We start from the raw sequence: 19,543 nt of genomic DNA on the forward strand, positions 1-19,543 counted from the left end.
ACGTGGAATCCGAACCACATGAGCTCTCGCCGGGAATCGAACCCGGGTCCCCCACACCAAAGACGCGTACGCTAACCGTTTAACCACGAGGGAGCTCCGAGAGTCGAGGTCGAGTCTAAATTTAAATAGGAGACGAGACAAAAAATGACAAACTCTTTACGAGTCTCGTTTTCGAGACGAGAATCGAGATTAAACGAGACATTTCTAGAGTCTCGTGGGAAATATTAGTTCATCCAAGTCTTAGATTTCAGACATTATTTGACTGTTACATGATTAATATTTTCAAAAGTTATCAGTTAATAGAGTGATTGTACGAACACAATGAAAAGCATTTATCAACGTTTAAAGATCCGCAAGTTATTACAAAACGAAGTCCAATAATATGAACGTTGGAGGAAGTGGGAGAACTCAGGAGCGGAGAGAAAGTAACACTATTCTGAACAATTGAACTGGGTCCTTTTTGATACCGAATATTGAAATCTTATTTGTCGCACACATTTTGAAAACTCCTTCTCAAAGTGAAGTAAAGACTAAATATAACGATTATTACACACTTTTCCTGTATCGATGCATAAAGATATAGGCCTAAATGTTGCTATATTGATGCTTCCTGCTTCAGATAATAGAAAATTCATTCATATAGAAGTCATGAAGAAGAGCAGCACAAAACGCAGGCGTGAATTAAGATCCTGATTCAAGTTTTTCTTTAGTTCCACTAGGAAAATTGCGGATATATGACCTAGATGACTTCCTTTTTCATTGCTGTTGTTTCTTAATGATTTTACTGTAAAATACAGCTGCAAACTGTATCTTAAAATCAGTTATATAAATAAAAGAAAATAAAAAACATATTGTTCAGGTTTCCGGTACAGTTAATTGTGTCCATAGGATCTCACGTTTCCTCCAACACTCTCATTCTAATTATTTCATAATCATTTCCTTTCATTAATCACCCATTTTCTTTAGGCTAAAGGGCACAGATTGTGGAACGTAAAACTACAATAGAAATTATATTTCATATATGATTCAAGATAAGGAAAAATTTGCTAGCTTTTAAATAATTTCTTTATCCTCATAAGTTTGCGTTTAAGATATGAAAGATTGTTATCTTTTGTATTGGAATAGACAATGGATGTTGGTTATCAATTTTATGAAGTTTTCAATTTCAATACATGGAGATTTGAATTTTAAAGAATTTAAACACTCGAATTTATAAACATCCACAACTTACTATGGTAGATACATTTCTTAAAATATATTAAAATAAAAAAACAATGAATTGGGACTTCATCGGAAATCTAATCTTACCGAAAGCCTTTCTACAGTTGGAAAGCAGACTTCTTAGAAGTATGGATGTACATGAGACAAGATTTGAAGCTGTCTCGTCTCGAAAATGCGCTATAAAAAGTGATGCCTCGACTCGAAAAATGTATATTTTTGTATTGAAAGAGTTGTGTCTCGACTCGAATTTTGTCAACAAAAAAAAATCTTGTCTCCTCTCGTCTCGTGCGCATCTCTACTTTGAATTAATAAAACCAAGGCAGAATATTTGCATCGTCCTTTTAGAAAAAAATGTAATCGAGAATACAAAAATACAACTGGACGAAGAAGAGATGGTAACGACGAGGAAATTCAAGTACTTATGATCAATACTACACGAAAATGTATGTATAGAATATGTAAACAACAGAATTAGCAGCGGTTGGGCAAAATGGAGAGAAGCGGTAGTAGTATTATGTGACCGTAAGGTACTATTACACCTTAAAAGACGAGTTTACAAAACAGTAGTACATATTATACGGAGGGGAATGTTGAACGACGAAGGAGAGAAAGAAAAATAAATTGCGTGTTGCGGAGATGACGATGCTGCGGTGGATGTGTGGAGTGACGGGAAAGAACAGAATTAAGAATGAAGTGATCCGGGGAGCAGTAAAAGTGAGACCAGTAGTAGAAAAACTGCAAGAAAGTAGACTAAGATGGTTCGAGCATATAAGATTTTTGGAAAACGTAATTCACAGGATGGATGCTACAGAACTGAATAGAAAACGAGCGCGAGGCCGACTAAAGAAGAAGTGCAGAGATTGGTTGGTGCAGAGATATGGTGCACAGTAGATATGCTGTCACAGTAGATATGACAAGGTAGAAATAGACTGAGGATAGTGATCTGAAAAGGAGGCACGGTGGCTCAGTGGTAGAGCGTTCACCTACGATGCTTGGGGTCCCTGGTTCGATCCCAGCTAGCGCCGTGTGGACTTTGTGATGGACAAACACCTTGCTCGTGGGTTTTCTCGGGGTTCTCTCGTTTCCATTTCACTCATATCTCATTATCACCGTCTCCTTTAACCTAATCGGCATAACCGTGGGACAAAGATTTTATTTCATTTCATTTGAAAATCCTACCGCAGCTAACTGCGAAAATGGCTTAGAAGATTTTAGAATTTAGGTCAGTCTATGACTAGCATAATACAAATGAAATTAAAGAAAGGATTAGGATTAGGAATTGACTTTCGCCATCTATGGTCATATTACCCCGTCACGTATGAGAAATTATGTAATTCGGCAATCACACACTGTTTGCAGAATTGGGAAGGAAGATAGGAATGGGGAAGGACGGATTGGGACCATTATGCTAGGTACCACTGGTATGCATTTGCCTGGCTAGATGACTTTAATTTTTTTCGCTCCAGTGTCTCCACCGGGAATCAAATCCGAGACCCCTCATACTAAAGGCGAGAGCGTTAGCAACTACCCTACGCGGGCCCACGAAATTAAAGAGACGACGAGACAAAAGAAGCCAAAATTTCCAGAAGGCACACATATATATAGTAAATTCGTAGTATACTACTAAAATCGATACTATTATTTTAAGAATTCAAACATTCAGGGCTTCCTTCTTCACAGCCAATGCGGAAAATCTAGTGGTCTGGATTTCTGCTTAAAGCGGTCAGCCTGGCAGATGTTTACCAAAGTTTTGCTTAAGGGTCTAGCCATCCAGACAATTCATTTTCATAGAATTTATCGAGCGGACGTAAACTAATTGTTAGGGTTATTATTTCCTAGTGTGGAGGTCCCGAGTTTGAACTCGGCGGTGGACCGCCCTAATTGAAATTATTTCATGGTCTCCCTCTGATTGTGTTTGAGAAATATAGCTCTTAAATCAGAAAAGTGAACTTATGAATATAAATTATATTTAATTTAACGAATGCCCAATATTAAAAATGCCATGTATATTTTTTAATTGAACAATTTTATTCCTCCCAAAATTGAGAGAGAGAAGAAGGACGTGCCTTCTGTCTATCCAGCAATGTAAAGATATCAGTTGGATGAGAATCACCCACTGTATGAGGAGTACCCGTCCGGAACCGCCGAAGCAGCTATTAAGATTTTTCCACAATAGAATGTACTATAATCTATACATATATTCTGTATATATTTTAAAGTTGCACACTTAATAGATGAATTTGCCATGTTTTTCCTCCTTTCATGAAACAGACAGTAGGTTTAAAAAATAATAATAAAATGTTATACCCGTTGGTCTAGCGGTGTATGCTTTTGTGTACGTGGTCCTGGGTTCGACTCCCGGTAAAAGAGAACTCAAATTTAAACTTTACAATCATTCACTTTCATTAATCATCTGTCTACTTTAGAATAAAGAGTATAATCGTGAGACGTTAAACTAAAAGATTTAATTTCATTTTTCAATAATAATAATAATAATAATAATAATAATAATAATAATAATAATAATAATAATAATAATAATAATAATAAATATCAACTATGTTTTGGTATTAGACCTATCCATAAAGTCAGTGGCATAAAGTCAAAGTTGGAAGTGATAGAACGCAAAAGAATGTACACTCTTAAAAATCCTGAAGGGGCCGCGGTGTCTCAGTGGTAGAGCTTTCACCTTTGGTGCATGGGGTCCCGGATTCAATCCCAGCTCCCGTCAAGTAAACCTTGTGGTGGACAAACACCGTGTGCGTGGGTTACTCGGGGTTCTTCCGTTTCCTCCCACTTTCTTCATTCCACCATTTAATTCATTTCTTATCACCGTCTCCTTTAGCCTAGCCGGCATAAGCGTGGGACGTAAAACTGTAAGATTTCATTTCTTACGAATCCTGACACACACACAAAAGAAATGAAAGCAAATATGTAATTACCGAAAATAATTCTCAAAATTGTACCCTATAAATAACTTTATCAAGTCGTTAGTTTGGTTTAGCACAACAGAATAGCAAATTCATGCAGGGATACATTTTCAAAAAAATTCTTCAAATAACGAGTATTGTTTAATGTTTCAATATGTAATTATTTCTACGTATTTCATAACTGACGACAAAAAAAAAAAAAATGCTTCAGTTACAGTAAAGTTTTATGCGTAATAGTTTCCGCTAAATCCTCCAAATATAAATATTTCCAATATTTCATGGATAGTAATTTAAAAAAAAACAGCTAGAGAAAAATGTTTTGTACAAATAAGAACACAAGAACGACAGTGAAACAGTAGGGAAGGTGCATAACTCTTCAACTACAATATTGGGGTGCTGAAACAGTCTGAGCCTCAGGTGCCAGCGAACATACTTGGTAAATTACCAGGAAGTTTAGGCTATATGCTTCAAAACGAAGTCAATTTAATCATTTATGTGGATTTCGCAATAAATGCATTTCGTAAACATTTTTTGTGGCTCTAACTCTTTAGAAATAACAAATTAAAGCAATTATATATACACAGTGAATTTGACATAATCGTGCTCTGTGTGACTTTCTTCGCTGCAAATTTTAAACCATAAGGTGATGACATATTTGTACACCTCGATTCGGTCCACTGTGATTTAGTACATTCTGGCAAGGTCTGACCTCGTTTTAAGCTTTTTAAATATGTTTCTTTAAACATACTACCATTTAAAAAGAAAAGAATTAAAACAAGCCTGGCCACGGTAGCCATCACTGTAGAATACTGGATAAGGCTAAATAACAAACGTCATGCTTTAAATCATTTAAAATACAGCGATTAATTTGTTATTGCACTTTTCATTATGAAAGATAAAGGCCCCCTAGTTATTGAAGTTTGTATCTGAACACAAAGTAATGAGAATACAATACGCAGAAGCTGCGCTGGCTCAATGGTAGAGCGTTCACCTCTGGTGCATTAATTCCTTGGTTCGATTCCAGCTCGCGCCAAGTGAGCTTTGTAGTGAACAAACACCGTGTGCGTGGGGTTTCTTGGGGTTCTCCCGTTTTCTTCATTCCATCATTGCCTTCATTTCTCATCATCACCGTCTCCTTTAGCCTATCCGGCAATAACCACTGGACATAAAAACAAAGATGTCATTTCAGTACAATACGCAAAACAAAATAAGATTTGAAGTAGTGATAACTCGTGAATAACTTTTCTGTACGAAACAATGATCTTTTTTCCTATAGCATCGATTACAACGAAACATTGATTTGGATATGACAAAGAAAAAGATGGTCATATTTGCCTCGGAATTAATTAAATTAATTAAATAAATAAATAAATAAAAATTTCAACTGAACTAAAATGCAGTCAAAGGCATTTGACTGGAGGCAGGTTTAGATTTGAAATGTGATTAGAACTTTTATCAGCACCGATACCATATGAGACAAATCTACGACTTAACGTGGAATCCAAACCATATTAGCTCTGCCAGGAATCGAACTTACGTCTTCCATGCCCAAGGCACGTTTTCTAACCACGCAGCTAATACTAATATTAATAATAAATGTTAAAATAAAACTTGATGCTAGTAAATACAAACCCATTGCCCACATTAGCTTGCTTATTCTGATGACAAAACATTGTGAAAGTAAGCTAGAATTTGACATAACTAATCTCAATATTACAACTTCTGTTCTGTGAATCAGAAGAATGGTGATATTAATACTGTTAACATTACAGTTGGAAATAAAATCTACTGTGTGTATATTGCTTACTTTAATAATGACTATCTTGATGCCGATTGAAAAGATCTTCAAATCATTTGAAGGGATTTAAGCATCCCTCTAAAAAATCTTTTAAAAAATCATGCAGTTTATTAACTATTAGCATGGATTAAATACATTTTCTTAAACTGTGCGAATAGTGTCTATTAGCTCAATAGTTTCATACGAAAACACTTCAACGCTTATTTTATATTTAGCAGAGGTCACTTAATTCAAAAAGAAAACAATACAATAAATATTTACGATACACTACTGGAAGTAATCACTATACACACGTTTCATTATAAAGTAAATTAACTTGGCTACATAGTACCACAGAGAAAATAACATAATCTTGTTATTTTGTCTGTGATAGTACGTATGTACAACTAACAAAAGTTTGTAGCTTGATTGTTCTCCAGTAATTAACTTACAGTCGGTCAAGAGTGTTAATGATATTTTTGGTCTCACTTTTGAAGAAATTATATTCTTTTAAAAGCTATCAAAGATTACCAAGCCTATCAAATTTATGTTTAGAAAAATAAACAATATTCTGCGTACTCTAGCTCAGCGGTTCTCAATCACATTGGTGTGTCACGCAGTCCACTAGGGTGTGTCACGAAATTTAAGAATTTAAAAATCATGAAAAATTTAATAGCAATTAATTAAAATGAAACTTAAGAGACAGATTCCACCAAAGCAGCAATAATGCTCAGTACTAGGCTACATAGAAGAATTGCATTGTAAAACTTTATAGGGTTACACTATTATAATTATTATTATTATTATTATTATTATTATTATTATTATTATTATTATTATTATTATTATTATTATTATTATTACTACTACTACTAAAACCCTGGACGTTCAGTAAAGTGTGTCGTCAGTTTTAAAAGGTTGAGAACCACTGCTCTAGCTAAACAGAGCAGATAGAATCTAGAAACTACAGAACTGAAAGTAAGAAAGTTTTACATGTTATTGTATGATTTAAAACATACCTTGTAATGCTAAAGGTGTCCATTCCAATCTCCTTCCATCCTCCAGACACTGAAGGCGTAACTGAGTCTTTCGTGAGCCATGTAAGAACAGGAACTGGCGAGTTTAGCGTCATGTTCGTCACTTCGGAGCACTTGATACAAAAAATCGATGTACCTTGCTGCAAGTTTCAAAGTTTGAATTTTGGAGAGTTTGTCTGAAGGTAAAGTCGGGATTATCTTTCGTAAGGCAGCAAAAGCTTCATTTAAACTTTGAGTTCTTTGCCGTTCTCTAACGTTTGCCATCACTCGTTGGTTCTGGAGTTCTTCAAATGACTGAGGGGCTTTTCGGCGAGCTTTACTTGATCTTGGTCCGCTTTCGAAGTCCGAATTACTGGAATCTCCTCCGGAACTGAAGCGACTCACGTGGTGATGATGAAGACTATGATTATGTTTTCGTTTCCTCGCACCATTGGAAGGTTCAGCAGCGGATGTCACACCTCTGGGACTCGGCGAAGAAGAGGTACACGTTAAAGTCACAGCAGATGAAGTTGTGGATGATGTGTTGACATTTGAAGTACTTGTGAGATAACCTTGGTAAGACGGTCCGGAAGCAAAGTGTTTACTGTTCGGGGAAGAGAGTTCGATAAGTCTTGGCATTTCATTGGCACTGGGAATATATCCCATAGACTCTGCTAATAACATTCCACTAGAATCGGGTGGGTAAGTACTAATGGGTGAACCCATCTCTTGCTTCACGTGCATTTGACTGTGGAAAGTTCAAAAGTCAGAAAGATTGCACAAATACGCAGTTTAATATTTTTTTAAAAAAAGAACTAACTACCCACCACCGACAACACTTGTGCCCGTCGTCACGTCACCCGCTGAGTTGAGGAGCGCATAAGAAATGTCCTACTTCCCGCCGCTCGTCGCTTTTGACTCTCGAAAAACGCAGCACACCACTCTGGATAAACAACTGAATCTCGGCTCGGGATCCCGCACCTGCTTCGGAGTAGCTTACCGACTGTTGCTTGCTGTCACAGCGATGCCAAATCTTGTCCATTCTATACTTCAGAGATAGTTTATCTGCGATCTTCCAGTTAGGGTTTCCAACCAACCTCTCTGAGAGATAACTATATCAAGATTACAATCAGACCATCTCACCAATTGTTTACTTCAACTATTATTTAGGAAGTATATCATATTGTTTAGTTTCGCATTTTTTTACATTCTATATGTCAATAGTGAAAACGGTTAAAGTTTTTTACTTCTTAAATTTCAAACAAGACATGGAGGAAAGGATTTTTGCAGATTTTTTATTTGCGCTTTTGCAAAGCTGTGAAAGTTTTTCCTTCATCTAAAAATAATAATAATAATAATAATAATAATAATAATAATAATAATAATAATAATAATAATAATAATAATAATAATAATAATAATAATAATAATAATTATTATTATTATTATTATTATTATTATTATTATTATTATTATTATTATTATTATTATTATTATTATTATTATTATTATTATTATTATTATTATTATTAAAGCTGTTCTCCCCGCTCGCGTAGTAGTTAGCTCACTTGTCTTTGGTGCACGGGGCCTCAGGTTGCATACTCGGTGGGAAAGCCTTCAAATGTGAACGCATTACCGTGGTTTCAATCCCACCTTAAACTCTACGTTCATGTCTTGCATAGTCTCGGTGCTGAAAAGAGATGTGGAGTTCCAATAATAATAATAATAATAATAATAATAATAATAATAATAATAATAATAATAATAGTGAGTTCAAATGTTATATTTATTGACGTTAATTCGAAATGCTATTTTCTTTCCAGACAAGTGAGTATTGAAATATTAAAAATTTCAAGTATGGTCTGTCAGAAACAAATACAAATGAATGTAATGTATATATATATATATATATATATATATATATATATACAGTGGCGGATCCAGGATATGATCAAGGGAGGGGCTAAACCATAGTTTTCCGTTTTATCCAGTGTCCCATTTTATCCAGTGTAAACCTGAGCGTCAAGGGGGGAAGCTATAGCCCCCCTTGGATCCGCCACTGTATATACAAATAGAAATCTCTGCTTCTTAAAAATTACATTGTTAAAAAAATAAATTCAAAATGTAGTCCATAGTCCATATCTATATACAGAATATAATGTGTTACCATTACAAGCATGACTGAGTTTGATTCAACGAAAGTTTAAGAATTTTTACAGATGGCGGGGAAATTGAGCAAAGCTTTTTTTTTTTTACCACCTACACCTAGACCTACATTTTGTTCAGTTATTTTTTCTTATTTGTGAATAATTCTTCTTAAGGATGCTCCATTGTCATATGCATCTTGACCTGGTATCGAGTCATAATAAAATCAATTTAATTTTGAACTATCAGTTGGAAGCATCGCTTTCTTGTTTGTTCATTTCACTACAATAATTATTAGCCCTATAATCATTTCTGATAATGCAATTTTACTCTCAAACAAACGAAATGAAATGAAATCTTTAAGTTTTACGTCCCACGATTATGCCGACTAATCTGAATGAGACGGTGATGATGAGAAATGAGGGAAGTGGTGGAATGAAGAAAGTGGGAAGAAACGGGAGAAATCCGAGAAAACCCACGCACACGGTGTTTGCCCACCACAAAGTTCACTTAGCGCGAGCTGGAATCTAACCTAGGACCTCATGCACTAGAGGTGAACGCTCTACCACTGAGCCACCGTGATCCCTACTCTCAAACAATATCCCATCGCTTTTCTTTTCTTCCTTTCAATTATTTCCAAAATTGTTTCTCAATCTTTTTTTTTTCACTGTATATCTACCTCTGCATCTCTCTGTATATCACTGTATATCTGCGTCTAGTAAAATAAAAAAAATACAGTGTTCATACAGTGCATTCTACAAGAAAGTAACTATAGTATTAGTATTTTTTCTGTATCACAGATACATCAACAAAAAATGTGCCCCTTCCTGTTCGAAAGATTAACGTGCGCGGTTTTTACGCGCATGACTTATCAGGTAGGACTTTACTTGCCTCGATACCAACCCAAAACCGTTGCTAGGATCTCACTTTAAGCAGGAGATCTCGTCTTAAGTAGCATCAGTGCTAGAAAGGAACGTTCAACGCCAGTTGTCATCTTCGCACCGATAATTAATGCTTATCGAGCTAAAATAAATAATGCTACATCTGTATGGTTCAGGATATAGATATTGGTTTTTATTGGAATTTTTGAATTTTTTGTGTCTTTTTGTGTGTGTGTGGGTGTGTTCATTTTGCTTTTCAGCACCGAATCTACTTACCGTCTAAAATTTGATCCATACTGCATGTAATCGTATATTCACGGAAGTAGATAACCTACTGTTAATCGGTGTTATATCTAGTTGTGAAATCTTATTAAGAAGCAGCTGCTTCATGATAGTTAATCAGTGCCGAAAGTCTAGAGTAGGGCGGTAACTTGAAAGCAGACACTGCATACTCAAGATAAGCAGAATAACTGTTCGGCTATGTACGGAGTACTACGAGAATAATTTAGAAATACTTATTATATCCACGGAAGTGCAGTTGCATTGTTATATCCTTTGACTTATGCTACTCTGTAATACAATAATGTTATTGTGGGTTGTATAAAATTTAGCAAAGCTATTTGAAAGGATCATTTGCAGCAAAGACGAGCTCGTTAACTGTTGTTATGGATTTGAGTATATGAAACATATGATCCAAGTAATAGGTCTAGGAACTTCAACGAGAAGCAGAATTTCCCGGGTAAAAGGCAAGAAGGTTAATCTCTAGACACAAGATACGGAATATACCCACTGCTGTCGTACATTCTGGTCACTAGCATAGGCCTACTGTGTAGTCCGGACTTTTTTTTTTAACAGAACATTTCTTTTACTTGTACAACAAAGTAAACTCACTTGCTCTATAAATCATAAAAGAATATGAAAGCTAGATGGTGCCATGCGTGGGTGCCGTTTGGGTCTGATCCCAACTTCATTTTATTCCTGGATATCTATAAAAAAAACATTGTTGAATAAAGTAAATGTAATTCAGTACAATATGATCAATGAATATTATTAAAATAACGTATCTACTTCTTAAACTTAAGGAACTTATGGTTGGTGATAGAGTGCTTGTCTTTGGTACGAAAAATACTTGATTCGATCCAAGGATTTGTAAATTTATGGATGACAACATTGAATTTTCTCGTGGAATCCCTCATTTTCTTTTGCTTTTACAGAATTACACCAATTCCGTTATCATCATTCATTTGCGCCTCATAATTCGTCTCTTTTAGTTTAGGGGCTTAGTAGCGAAATATTAAATTCAAGTTGTCATTTTATTTCATTCTCATACGTTTTACGGATTGTAATATTTACATTATATTGATAAACAATATATCAATCAGAGGTAAAGAACTTGTATAAACCCTATCTATTTGTGAACTGATCTTTTAATCAGTATGTCTTCTAATAATAAATACAAATATGTTTGCTTTGCTGAACAAGAACATTTGTTGTTTTATGAAAGAAAGAGCAGATATCAAAAATTAATTAAAATTTTAAGTTTTACACGCCATTATTATGCCCTTTAGCATAAAGGATACCGGTAATTAACGAAAGTGAAAGATTTTGAAAAAATTGGTTGAATGTGAATATGGGAGGAAAGGGATAATCACAAGAGATCCCATAAACATGATGTCCAACATACGCTCACATGTGCTGGAATCGAATAGCGCTCTACCACTAAGCCAGTGTGTTCACTAAATATCTTTAACAAGAGAATACTCTTCAGAGGAAATTCTAGTATCTGTGTCTACAGAAAGAACATTCCTTAAGCATAGTTAAACATTCAAGTTTCATTTTTGTTACATTTTCAAACGAATTTCATTATCTAGATTTTTTATGTTTTGTTTGCAGTTCATTTTTCTTTCTTTTTCCTCCTCTGCTGTTCTTTATAAAATCCTATCTTTAAAAAAAAAGTTCTGTTTCACCTGGATGTGTATTATGTATGTCTGGCTGTACGAGATTTTATCGAGCACAGTTGATCATATTTCGATGCAATTTTCACTAATCGAATAACCAATCCAAGGGAAGATTTGTAAGTACAAAATATTTTAAAAACTAATAAATAATTAAATTATTTTGAAAAAAATCAAATAATTCCTGCAACGATTAATTAGAAAAAAATCCTAAAATATGCTGCAACCAGAAATTGGACAAAGTAAGTTGGGTTGCATACAATCAGGGGATAGAAGAAAATGAAATGAAATGAAATCTTTGAGTTTTACGTCCCACGGCTATGCCGATTAGACTAAAGGGGACGATGATGATGAGTAATGAATGAAATGGTGGAATGAAGAAAGTGGGAGGAAACGGGAGAACCCCGAGTAAACCCACGTACACGGTGTTTGTCCACCACAAAGTTCACTTGGCGGGCCCTGGGACAGGGGATAGAATAATTTTTATCTACATTCTCCAAATGATTTAACACTGATGATGGATCTTCAGATCATTGGCGATGTCATGATTGTTCACATGCCGGTGAACTCAACTTCTCCCAGAATATTATCTACTTTTTCTGTGATTGGTCACCCCTTGCGAGGAGCATCTTGAACATAGAAATTTGCAGAACGAAATATATTGTTTTACTGATTTTTGTGTCTACGTTTCCTGTTTGATATGCCTAAATACCCGCAGCTTAATAAAAATGAGCCTATAGAAAGTCACAATGCCCTATTGGTAGAGCGCTTACACTTGGTTTCAACAGTTGAAGGTTTGATTCCAGACTATGTGAGTTCGTGGTAAGAGAGGAGGGAGAGAGATTCAAATAAGGAGACAGCGAGGGATATATTCACATAAGCAAGGTTAGAATTGGAGAAGTAAATGATCTGATAACATCCATATTCTAAGGAAAATTATGATTTTGTGTACAATACGAAGCAAAAAACCTGCAACATGAAAGTTTAAGTTCATTGTGAAACTACGCCAACAACATAGGCAACCAACCTAACGTCTTTGTGGCACTGATCACGCCAGGATAACCTTCGGTTTCGTCCCCCTGCACACTTCGTTTGGAGCAAGAAATTCATAGACCACGTGACTACAAATCACAAATTTCTCACAAGATGGAGTAATAGATTGAGGTTCTTCTCATTTCTCTTCTCATTTTACATCCTCAGTTTTAATGAGAGAGAAAGAGAAAAAGGTCAACGTGATAAAAACTAAATAAAGAGGAATATGCGAAATATAAAGGAAAAGAAAACGTGCGCATATATTGACAAATGACACATGCACTTCAAAGGAGACCACCTCAAATTTTGTTATGAACCATATATAATAACTGTGAGAATCAGCAAACCACAAAGATATAATTACACACAGTAAGTGTTATATAACACATATTTATTTAAATAAATAAAAATGCTCGCAGAAAGCTGAAAATGCCTTTAAAATCTCAACCATAACTGAAACAAGAGATTACTTCTCTATTGTTTTTCTTCGTAGCATCCATCTACATGGAGAAATGAGAAAGAGAGAACATCTTAAGACATTCGCACGTATACAATATCGGAAACTGCTAAATGGAAAAAATTACAGTCTTTGGATGGGATTCGAACCCAGAACCATAGTATTAGAAATCCCACACTCTACCGATGTAGCTAGTCTGACAGTAATACCCTGTTCCTCCATCATTACCTATGAAAGATGGAATGGAGTCTGCATAAAACTACGTCTAACATGTCCACGACAGACCGCCTATAACCTATGTCTAATTGGTACTTAAAAAGCTAGTTCTACACGTGCATAGAAAAGTAAAATCAAATGAGTAGTTAGTACACATCACTTTGTCTGTCTCACTCTATCTCTGACTATAGAAATCGAGGAAGAAGAAAAAAGTATAGAGGTGAGAACATAGGAAGAACAAGCAAAAATATAAGTTGCAGGAAACTGAATATCAAGGGGAGAGAGAGAGAGACATAGAGACAGAGAGAAAAATGGAGGAACGGAGCAAATGATTTAATATACATCGGAAAAGAAGGTTCACAACTGTGCTATACATTTAATGTATTGAATACTCTGCAGGCCCGTCTCCACGGGGGGGCTAGGGGGGCCGGGACCCCCCTAAACTTTGGCTGGCCCCAATAAAGGTTTCACGATAGGCTTGCAAATGAACTATAATATGGTGATGAAGTATAATATGATTGGGTCGGGCTCCCCCTAACTTCGCCCCCCCCCTATATTTTTGGGCTGGCTACGGGCCTGATACTCTATTTCTTCTAAATTGCTTGCTAGATGATAAATATTAATTTGTAAAAACGTAGCAAATGCCCGCGTTGTCTTGTTTTCTTACTGTTTTAGTAATAGTGGAAAACGTGGTTTATGCAACATAATAAATTACTAATTTTCCCACAACAATCATGTAGATGTTGTTGATGATTTTGAGTTTAACGTCCGTTCAGCAGCGAGACTATATGAGACGTGGACATACTTATTAACGTGGAATCCGAACCATATGAGCTGCTGCCGGGAATCGAAGCAACCATGTACTGTTGGTAAGAAATTTCTAAGCAAAAGAAAAAACTGATCAGCAAAATACATAAAACGATAGTCCTGCAAACTATTACTTAAAGAGAATTTATTGTAAAATCAATACATCCATGTGGCGGTATACAGTCGTAAAGTGATTAGAAAACTTAATATTAAACTGTCGATCACATTGTTTTACTTATTTGAATTCAATGTCGTATAGATTCGGTTTTAGCTCTAGATTTCAGCGTTCTCACTTCGATTTTTAACTTGTTGGAAATATGCATTAATCGAAATTATAAAAGTATACGAAATTTAACTAGCTAAAAGAAGAGAATAACATAAAAATCCGGATTAGAGTATTACAATAAACATGTGTATTTTGTTTAGGGTTTGCAAGTCATAGCTTATAGGAATTATAGAAAAAACGTTCGTTGTGAAAGCACAAGAAAGAAAGCAGAGAATAGACACAAACCTCAGGTGGGTTTGAACACGAGAAGGCGGAGGTAGTAGACTACTCTACTAAACCGCTCGGCTATATCTTAATTCTGTAGTACGTTTTGAAAAATATTGTCTAGAGTATTTGCACTTTACCTGTTTCTGTTTTGTTGTTTGTCATATAATGTATACGAGTGGCGAATAATAGAATAGAACTGTTTTAAACGAGTATGAACAAATTTCCCAGACAAGTTGTAATCTTGTATGTATCTAAATTGCACAAATAAATCAGATTAAATCTGTAAAGTGCTTCGGGGGTTTTGATGGAAGTTAACTGTTGCATAGTTACGAGCTTTTGTTTATGCCCACCACTCGATGGAAGTTATGTTCTTGAAAGATAGTAACTGCTACTATATTCTAGTGTATTGGATTTTTTAAAAAAAATGGAAAATATTTTGTTACTAACAGTGAGTGAGTATTTTTGCGTGCAACAACAGTTGATTACAGGCACATCTACTTCTTCTGCGCATGTTTTTCATAATACGACGTCATGTATAGAAATATTGTGCATTATCGTATATTCAAAGACGTTTTTAGCACTTTTACTTTTGTGTAAGAATGGCGCAATATGATCATTCTGTACGTGAGAGTGTTATCGCTCTTATTGAACATGCGGGATTGAGTGTTCCTGAAGCAGGCGCTCGATTAGGCGTGCATCGTGCAGTAGCGTTCAGATGGTGGAAAAAAATATGAGGAAACTGGAAGTCTAACTCGAAAATCTGGAAGTGGTCGGCCACGAGTGTCCTCACCGACACAAGACCAACGATTAGTTGATCAATGCTGTCGACAGCCTTTCATGTGTGCCCGACAACTGCAGCAATCTAACGCCTTTCCAGGTGATGTAACTACAGTCCGAGAGCGACTTCGGGCCGCAGGCTTAAGGTCTTTCCGGGCTGCTGTTAAGGAGAGATTGACAGAAGATCACAAAGTCGATAGACTGGCGTTTGCAGAGCTAAATATTACTTGTCACTGGGGCACTGTTGTCTTTACAGATGAGAAAATATTTTCCACTGGAAACTTTGGGAAAACACGTGTGTATCGCCCATCTGGAACACGGTTTGATCCACAATATATGGCCCGTTCAGCGCGAATGGGTCATGTGACGATTCACTGTTGGGGATGGATATGCGAGACTGCAGGTTGAGGTGGTATCCATCGAATTAGAGGCCGACTTAATGGTAAAAAAATGTTGATCTTCTCGACTTTATGCTCCCTGAAATAAAAGCACATGTTGGCGACGACGTACTCTAATCCGGATTTTTATGTTATTCTCTTCTTTTAGCTAGTTAAATTTCGTATTCTTTTATAATTTCGATTAATGCATATTTCCAACAAGTTAAAAATCGAAGTGAGAACGCTGAAATCTAGAGCTAAAACCGAATCTATACGACATTGAATTCAAATAAGTAAAACAATGTGATCGACAGTTTAATATTAAGTTTTCTAATCACTTTACGACTATATACCGCCACATGGATGAATTGATTTTACAATAAATTCTCTTTAAGTAATAGTTTGCAGGACTATCGTTTTATGTATTTTGCTGATCAGTTTTTTCTTTTGCTTAGAAATTTCTTACCAACAGTACATGGTTGCTTCGATTCCCGGCAGCAGCTCATATGGTTCGGATTCCACGTTAATAAGTATGTCCACGTCTCATATAGTCTCGCTGCTGAACGGACGTTAAACTCAAAATCATCGACAACATCTACATGATTGTTGTGGGAAAATTAGTAATTTATTATGTTGCATAAACCACGTTTTCCACTATTACTGAAACAGTAAGAAAACAAGACAACGCGGGCATTTGCTACGTTTTTACAAATTAATATTTGTCATCTAGCAAGCAATTTAGAACCAAAAATTTAGGGGGGGGGGGCGACCGAAGTTAGGGGGAGCCCGACCCAATCATATTATACTTCATCACCATATTATAGTTCATTTGCAAGCCTATCGTGAAAACTTTATTGGGGCCGGCCAAAGTTTAGGGGGGGCCCGGCCTCCCTAGCTCCCCCGTGGAGACGGGCCTGCAGAGTATTCCAATACATTAAATGTATAGCACAGTTGTGAACCTTCTTTTCCGATGTATATTAAATCATTTGCTCCGTTCCTCTATTTTTCTCTCTGTCTCTATGTATCTCTCTCTCTCCCCTTGATATTCAGTTTCCTGCAACTTATATTTTTGCTTGTTCTTCCTATGTTCTCACCTCTATACTTTTTTCTTCTTCCTCGATTTCTATAGTCAGAGATAGAGTGGGACAGACAAAGTGATGTGTACTAACTACTCATTTGATTTTACTTTTCTATGCACGTGTAGAACTAGCTTTTTTAAGTACCAATTAGACATAAGTTATAGGCGGTCTATCGTGGACATGTTAGACGTAGTTTTCTGCAGACTCCATTCCATCTTTCATAGGTAATGATGGAGGAACAGGGTATTACTGTCAGACTAGCTACATCGGTAGAGTGTGGGATTTCTAATACTATGGTTCTGGGTTCGAATCCCATCCAAAGACTGTAATTTTTTCCATTTAGCAGTTTCCGATATTGTATACGTGCGAATGTCTTAAGATGTTCTCTCTTTCTCATTTCTCCATGTAGATGGATGCTACGAAGAAAAACAATAGAGAAGTAATCTCTTGTTTCAGTTATGGTTGAGATTTTAAAGACATTTTCAGCTTTCTGCAAGCATTTTTATTTGTTTAAATAAATATGTGTTATATAACACTTACTGTGTGTAATTATATCTTTGTGGTTTGCTGATTCTCACAGTTATTATATATGGTTCATAACAAAATTTGAGGTGGTCTCCTTTGAAGTGCATGTGTCATTTGTCAATATATGCGCACGTTTTCTTTTCCTTTATATTTCGCATATTCCTCTTTATTTAGTTTTTATCACGTTGACCTTTTTCTCTTTCTTTCTCTTTAAAACTGAGGATGTAAAATGAGAAGAGAAATGAGAAGAACCTCAATCTATTACTCCATCTTGTGAGAAATTTGTGATTTGTAGTCACGTGGTCTATGCATTTCTTGCTCCAAACGAAGTGTGCAGGGGGACGAAACCGAAGGTTATCCTGGCGTGATCAGTGCCACAAAGACGTTAGGTTGGTTGCCTATGTTGTTGGCGTAGTTTCACAATGAACTTAAACTTTCATGTTGCAGGTTTTTTGCTTCGTATTGTACCATAGGAATCAAAGATTTCGAAACGAACCTAAAAGCATCAGATAATTGCACAAGGAAAGAAAGATCTTAACGTTTCGAGAATGAAGAATTTAAAAAATCACAACTTTTGGAGACGGGTTTCGAACCAAGAAACACTTGAATATGAGGCCACGATGTTAACTACTCACCCAAGGAGAATGCTACTTGACGAACCATGTTCTTGCATATCTCTAGAATGCCAATACTTTCGAAGCATGAAAATTGGCAATGTACTCTTATTTATATTAGGAATAGTTTTTTATTATAAATACTCAAGCAGATGTTGCAATGTATCGGAAAAACAATGTTCAAGTTGATGGTAGGAAGAAAGTTCAGTGTCTAAAGTACTACAAGGTCTTACAAGTAAACTAGCTTTCTTTTAAATAATAATAATAATAATAATAATAATAATAATAATAATAATAATAATAATAATAATAATAATGATAATAATAATAATAATAATAATAATAATAATAATAATAATAATAATAAAGTTTAACGTTCCAGAGTTATGCCCTTTATGCCATCTCGCACCGAAAATTGAATCAAAGCCATATGTGTTATTCACTAGACCAGCGAGAAGGGCATCTTTTACTATAGTCGCTTGGTAGACAATTTGGCTATATTATACTATCAAAATACAGTATATTATTGATCTCTACTGAACAGTCAGCCTCGAGGGAGGACTCTCTTCGCTGCTGAAATATTTAGTGCTGTATTTCTCGGGTGGAAACACTGCATCCAATGAGGGCCGGCTGACAGAAAAGAAGAGGAGGGACTCTTCCCAAAGCGAAGAAGATAGTGCGCATGCGCCGTCCCTCCTTTTTCCTGTTGCTTCTCTCTTTGAAGGTTCAATTAGAAGACCTTTCAGAACCGAAACCACGTCAATCACCTTACGAAATGGCTGACTCCGAAGATTCTCGCAGTCTTCCTCTGACAAACATCATCAGTGTCCCAGTCACACCGAATTAACCAACTCATTCCATAAGGAAAACCGCATTTCCTGTCAAAAGATAAAAAATGATCAAGCGGAGAAATGGAGAAAAAGAAAAAAAAAAGATGCGAAGAGCATTCACGAAATGGTCTGTTGAAATACATGATCCTAATAGAACTTATGTATTTTTTAGGATTTCATTCATTAGACGACTTATTATTGTACGAGGTCACGTCTTGTCAACGGAATAAATCTTTTTAGTTATTTCGGAACTTTTCGTGGGAGACTGGCTAACGCTCTTCACCGAGAAATTTGAGTTCCAGTTGCCCCCAGAAATCGCCTATTTGTAGGTAAGAATCACAGAGTTTCCCAGTTGTAGTGACCTTTTTCTTGCTTCAAGAACAGTTAATTGTTGCAAGTTTCCAACATGAG

At 35.8% G+C, this 19,543-nt stretch overlaps 2 protein-coding genes across 2 annotated transcripts in view; one reads left to right on the forward strand and one right to left on the reverse strand.

Annotated features, from left to right (window-relative positions):
• LOC145668813 (uncharacterized) overlaps positions 1–7,977 on the reverse strand; it is a 24,001-nt gene extending 16,024 nt beyond the window's left edge. The window contains exon 1 of the mRNA XM_081736984.1: positions 6,948–7,977. Coding sequence (XP_081593110.1) covers positions 6,957–7,688 — 732 coding nt within the window. The 5' untranslated portion in view covers positions 7,689–7,977 and the 3' untranslated portion in view covers positions 6,948–6,956. The remainder of the gene's footprint in view (positions 1–6,947) is intronic.
• Positions 1–19,543, forward strand: part of SCAP (SREBP cleavage activating protein) — a 441,101-nt gene that overhangs the window by 63,825 nt on the left and 357,733 nt on the right. The window lies entirely within an intron of this gene.

Source organism: Thermobia domestica, chromosome 13, assembly GCF_964235325.1.
Source record: "Thermobia domestica chromosome 13, izTheDome1.hap1.1, whole genome shotgun sequence".
Classification (NCBI taxonomy): domain Eukaryota; kingdom Metazoa; phylum Arthropoda; class Insecta; order Zygentoma; family Lepismatidae; genus Thermobia; species Thermobia domestica.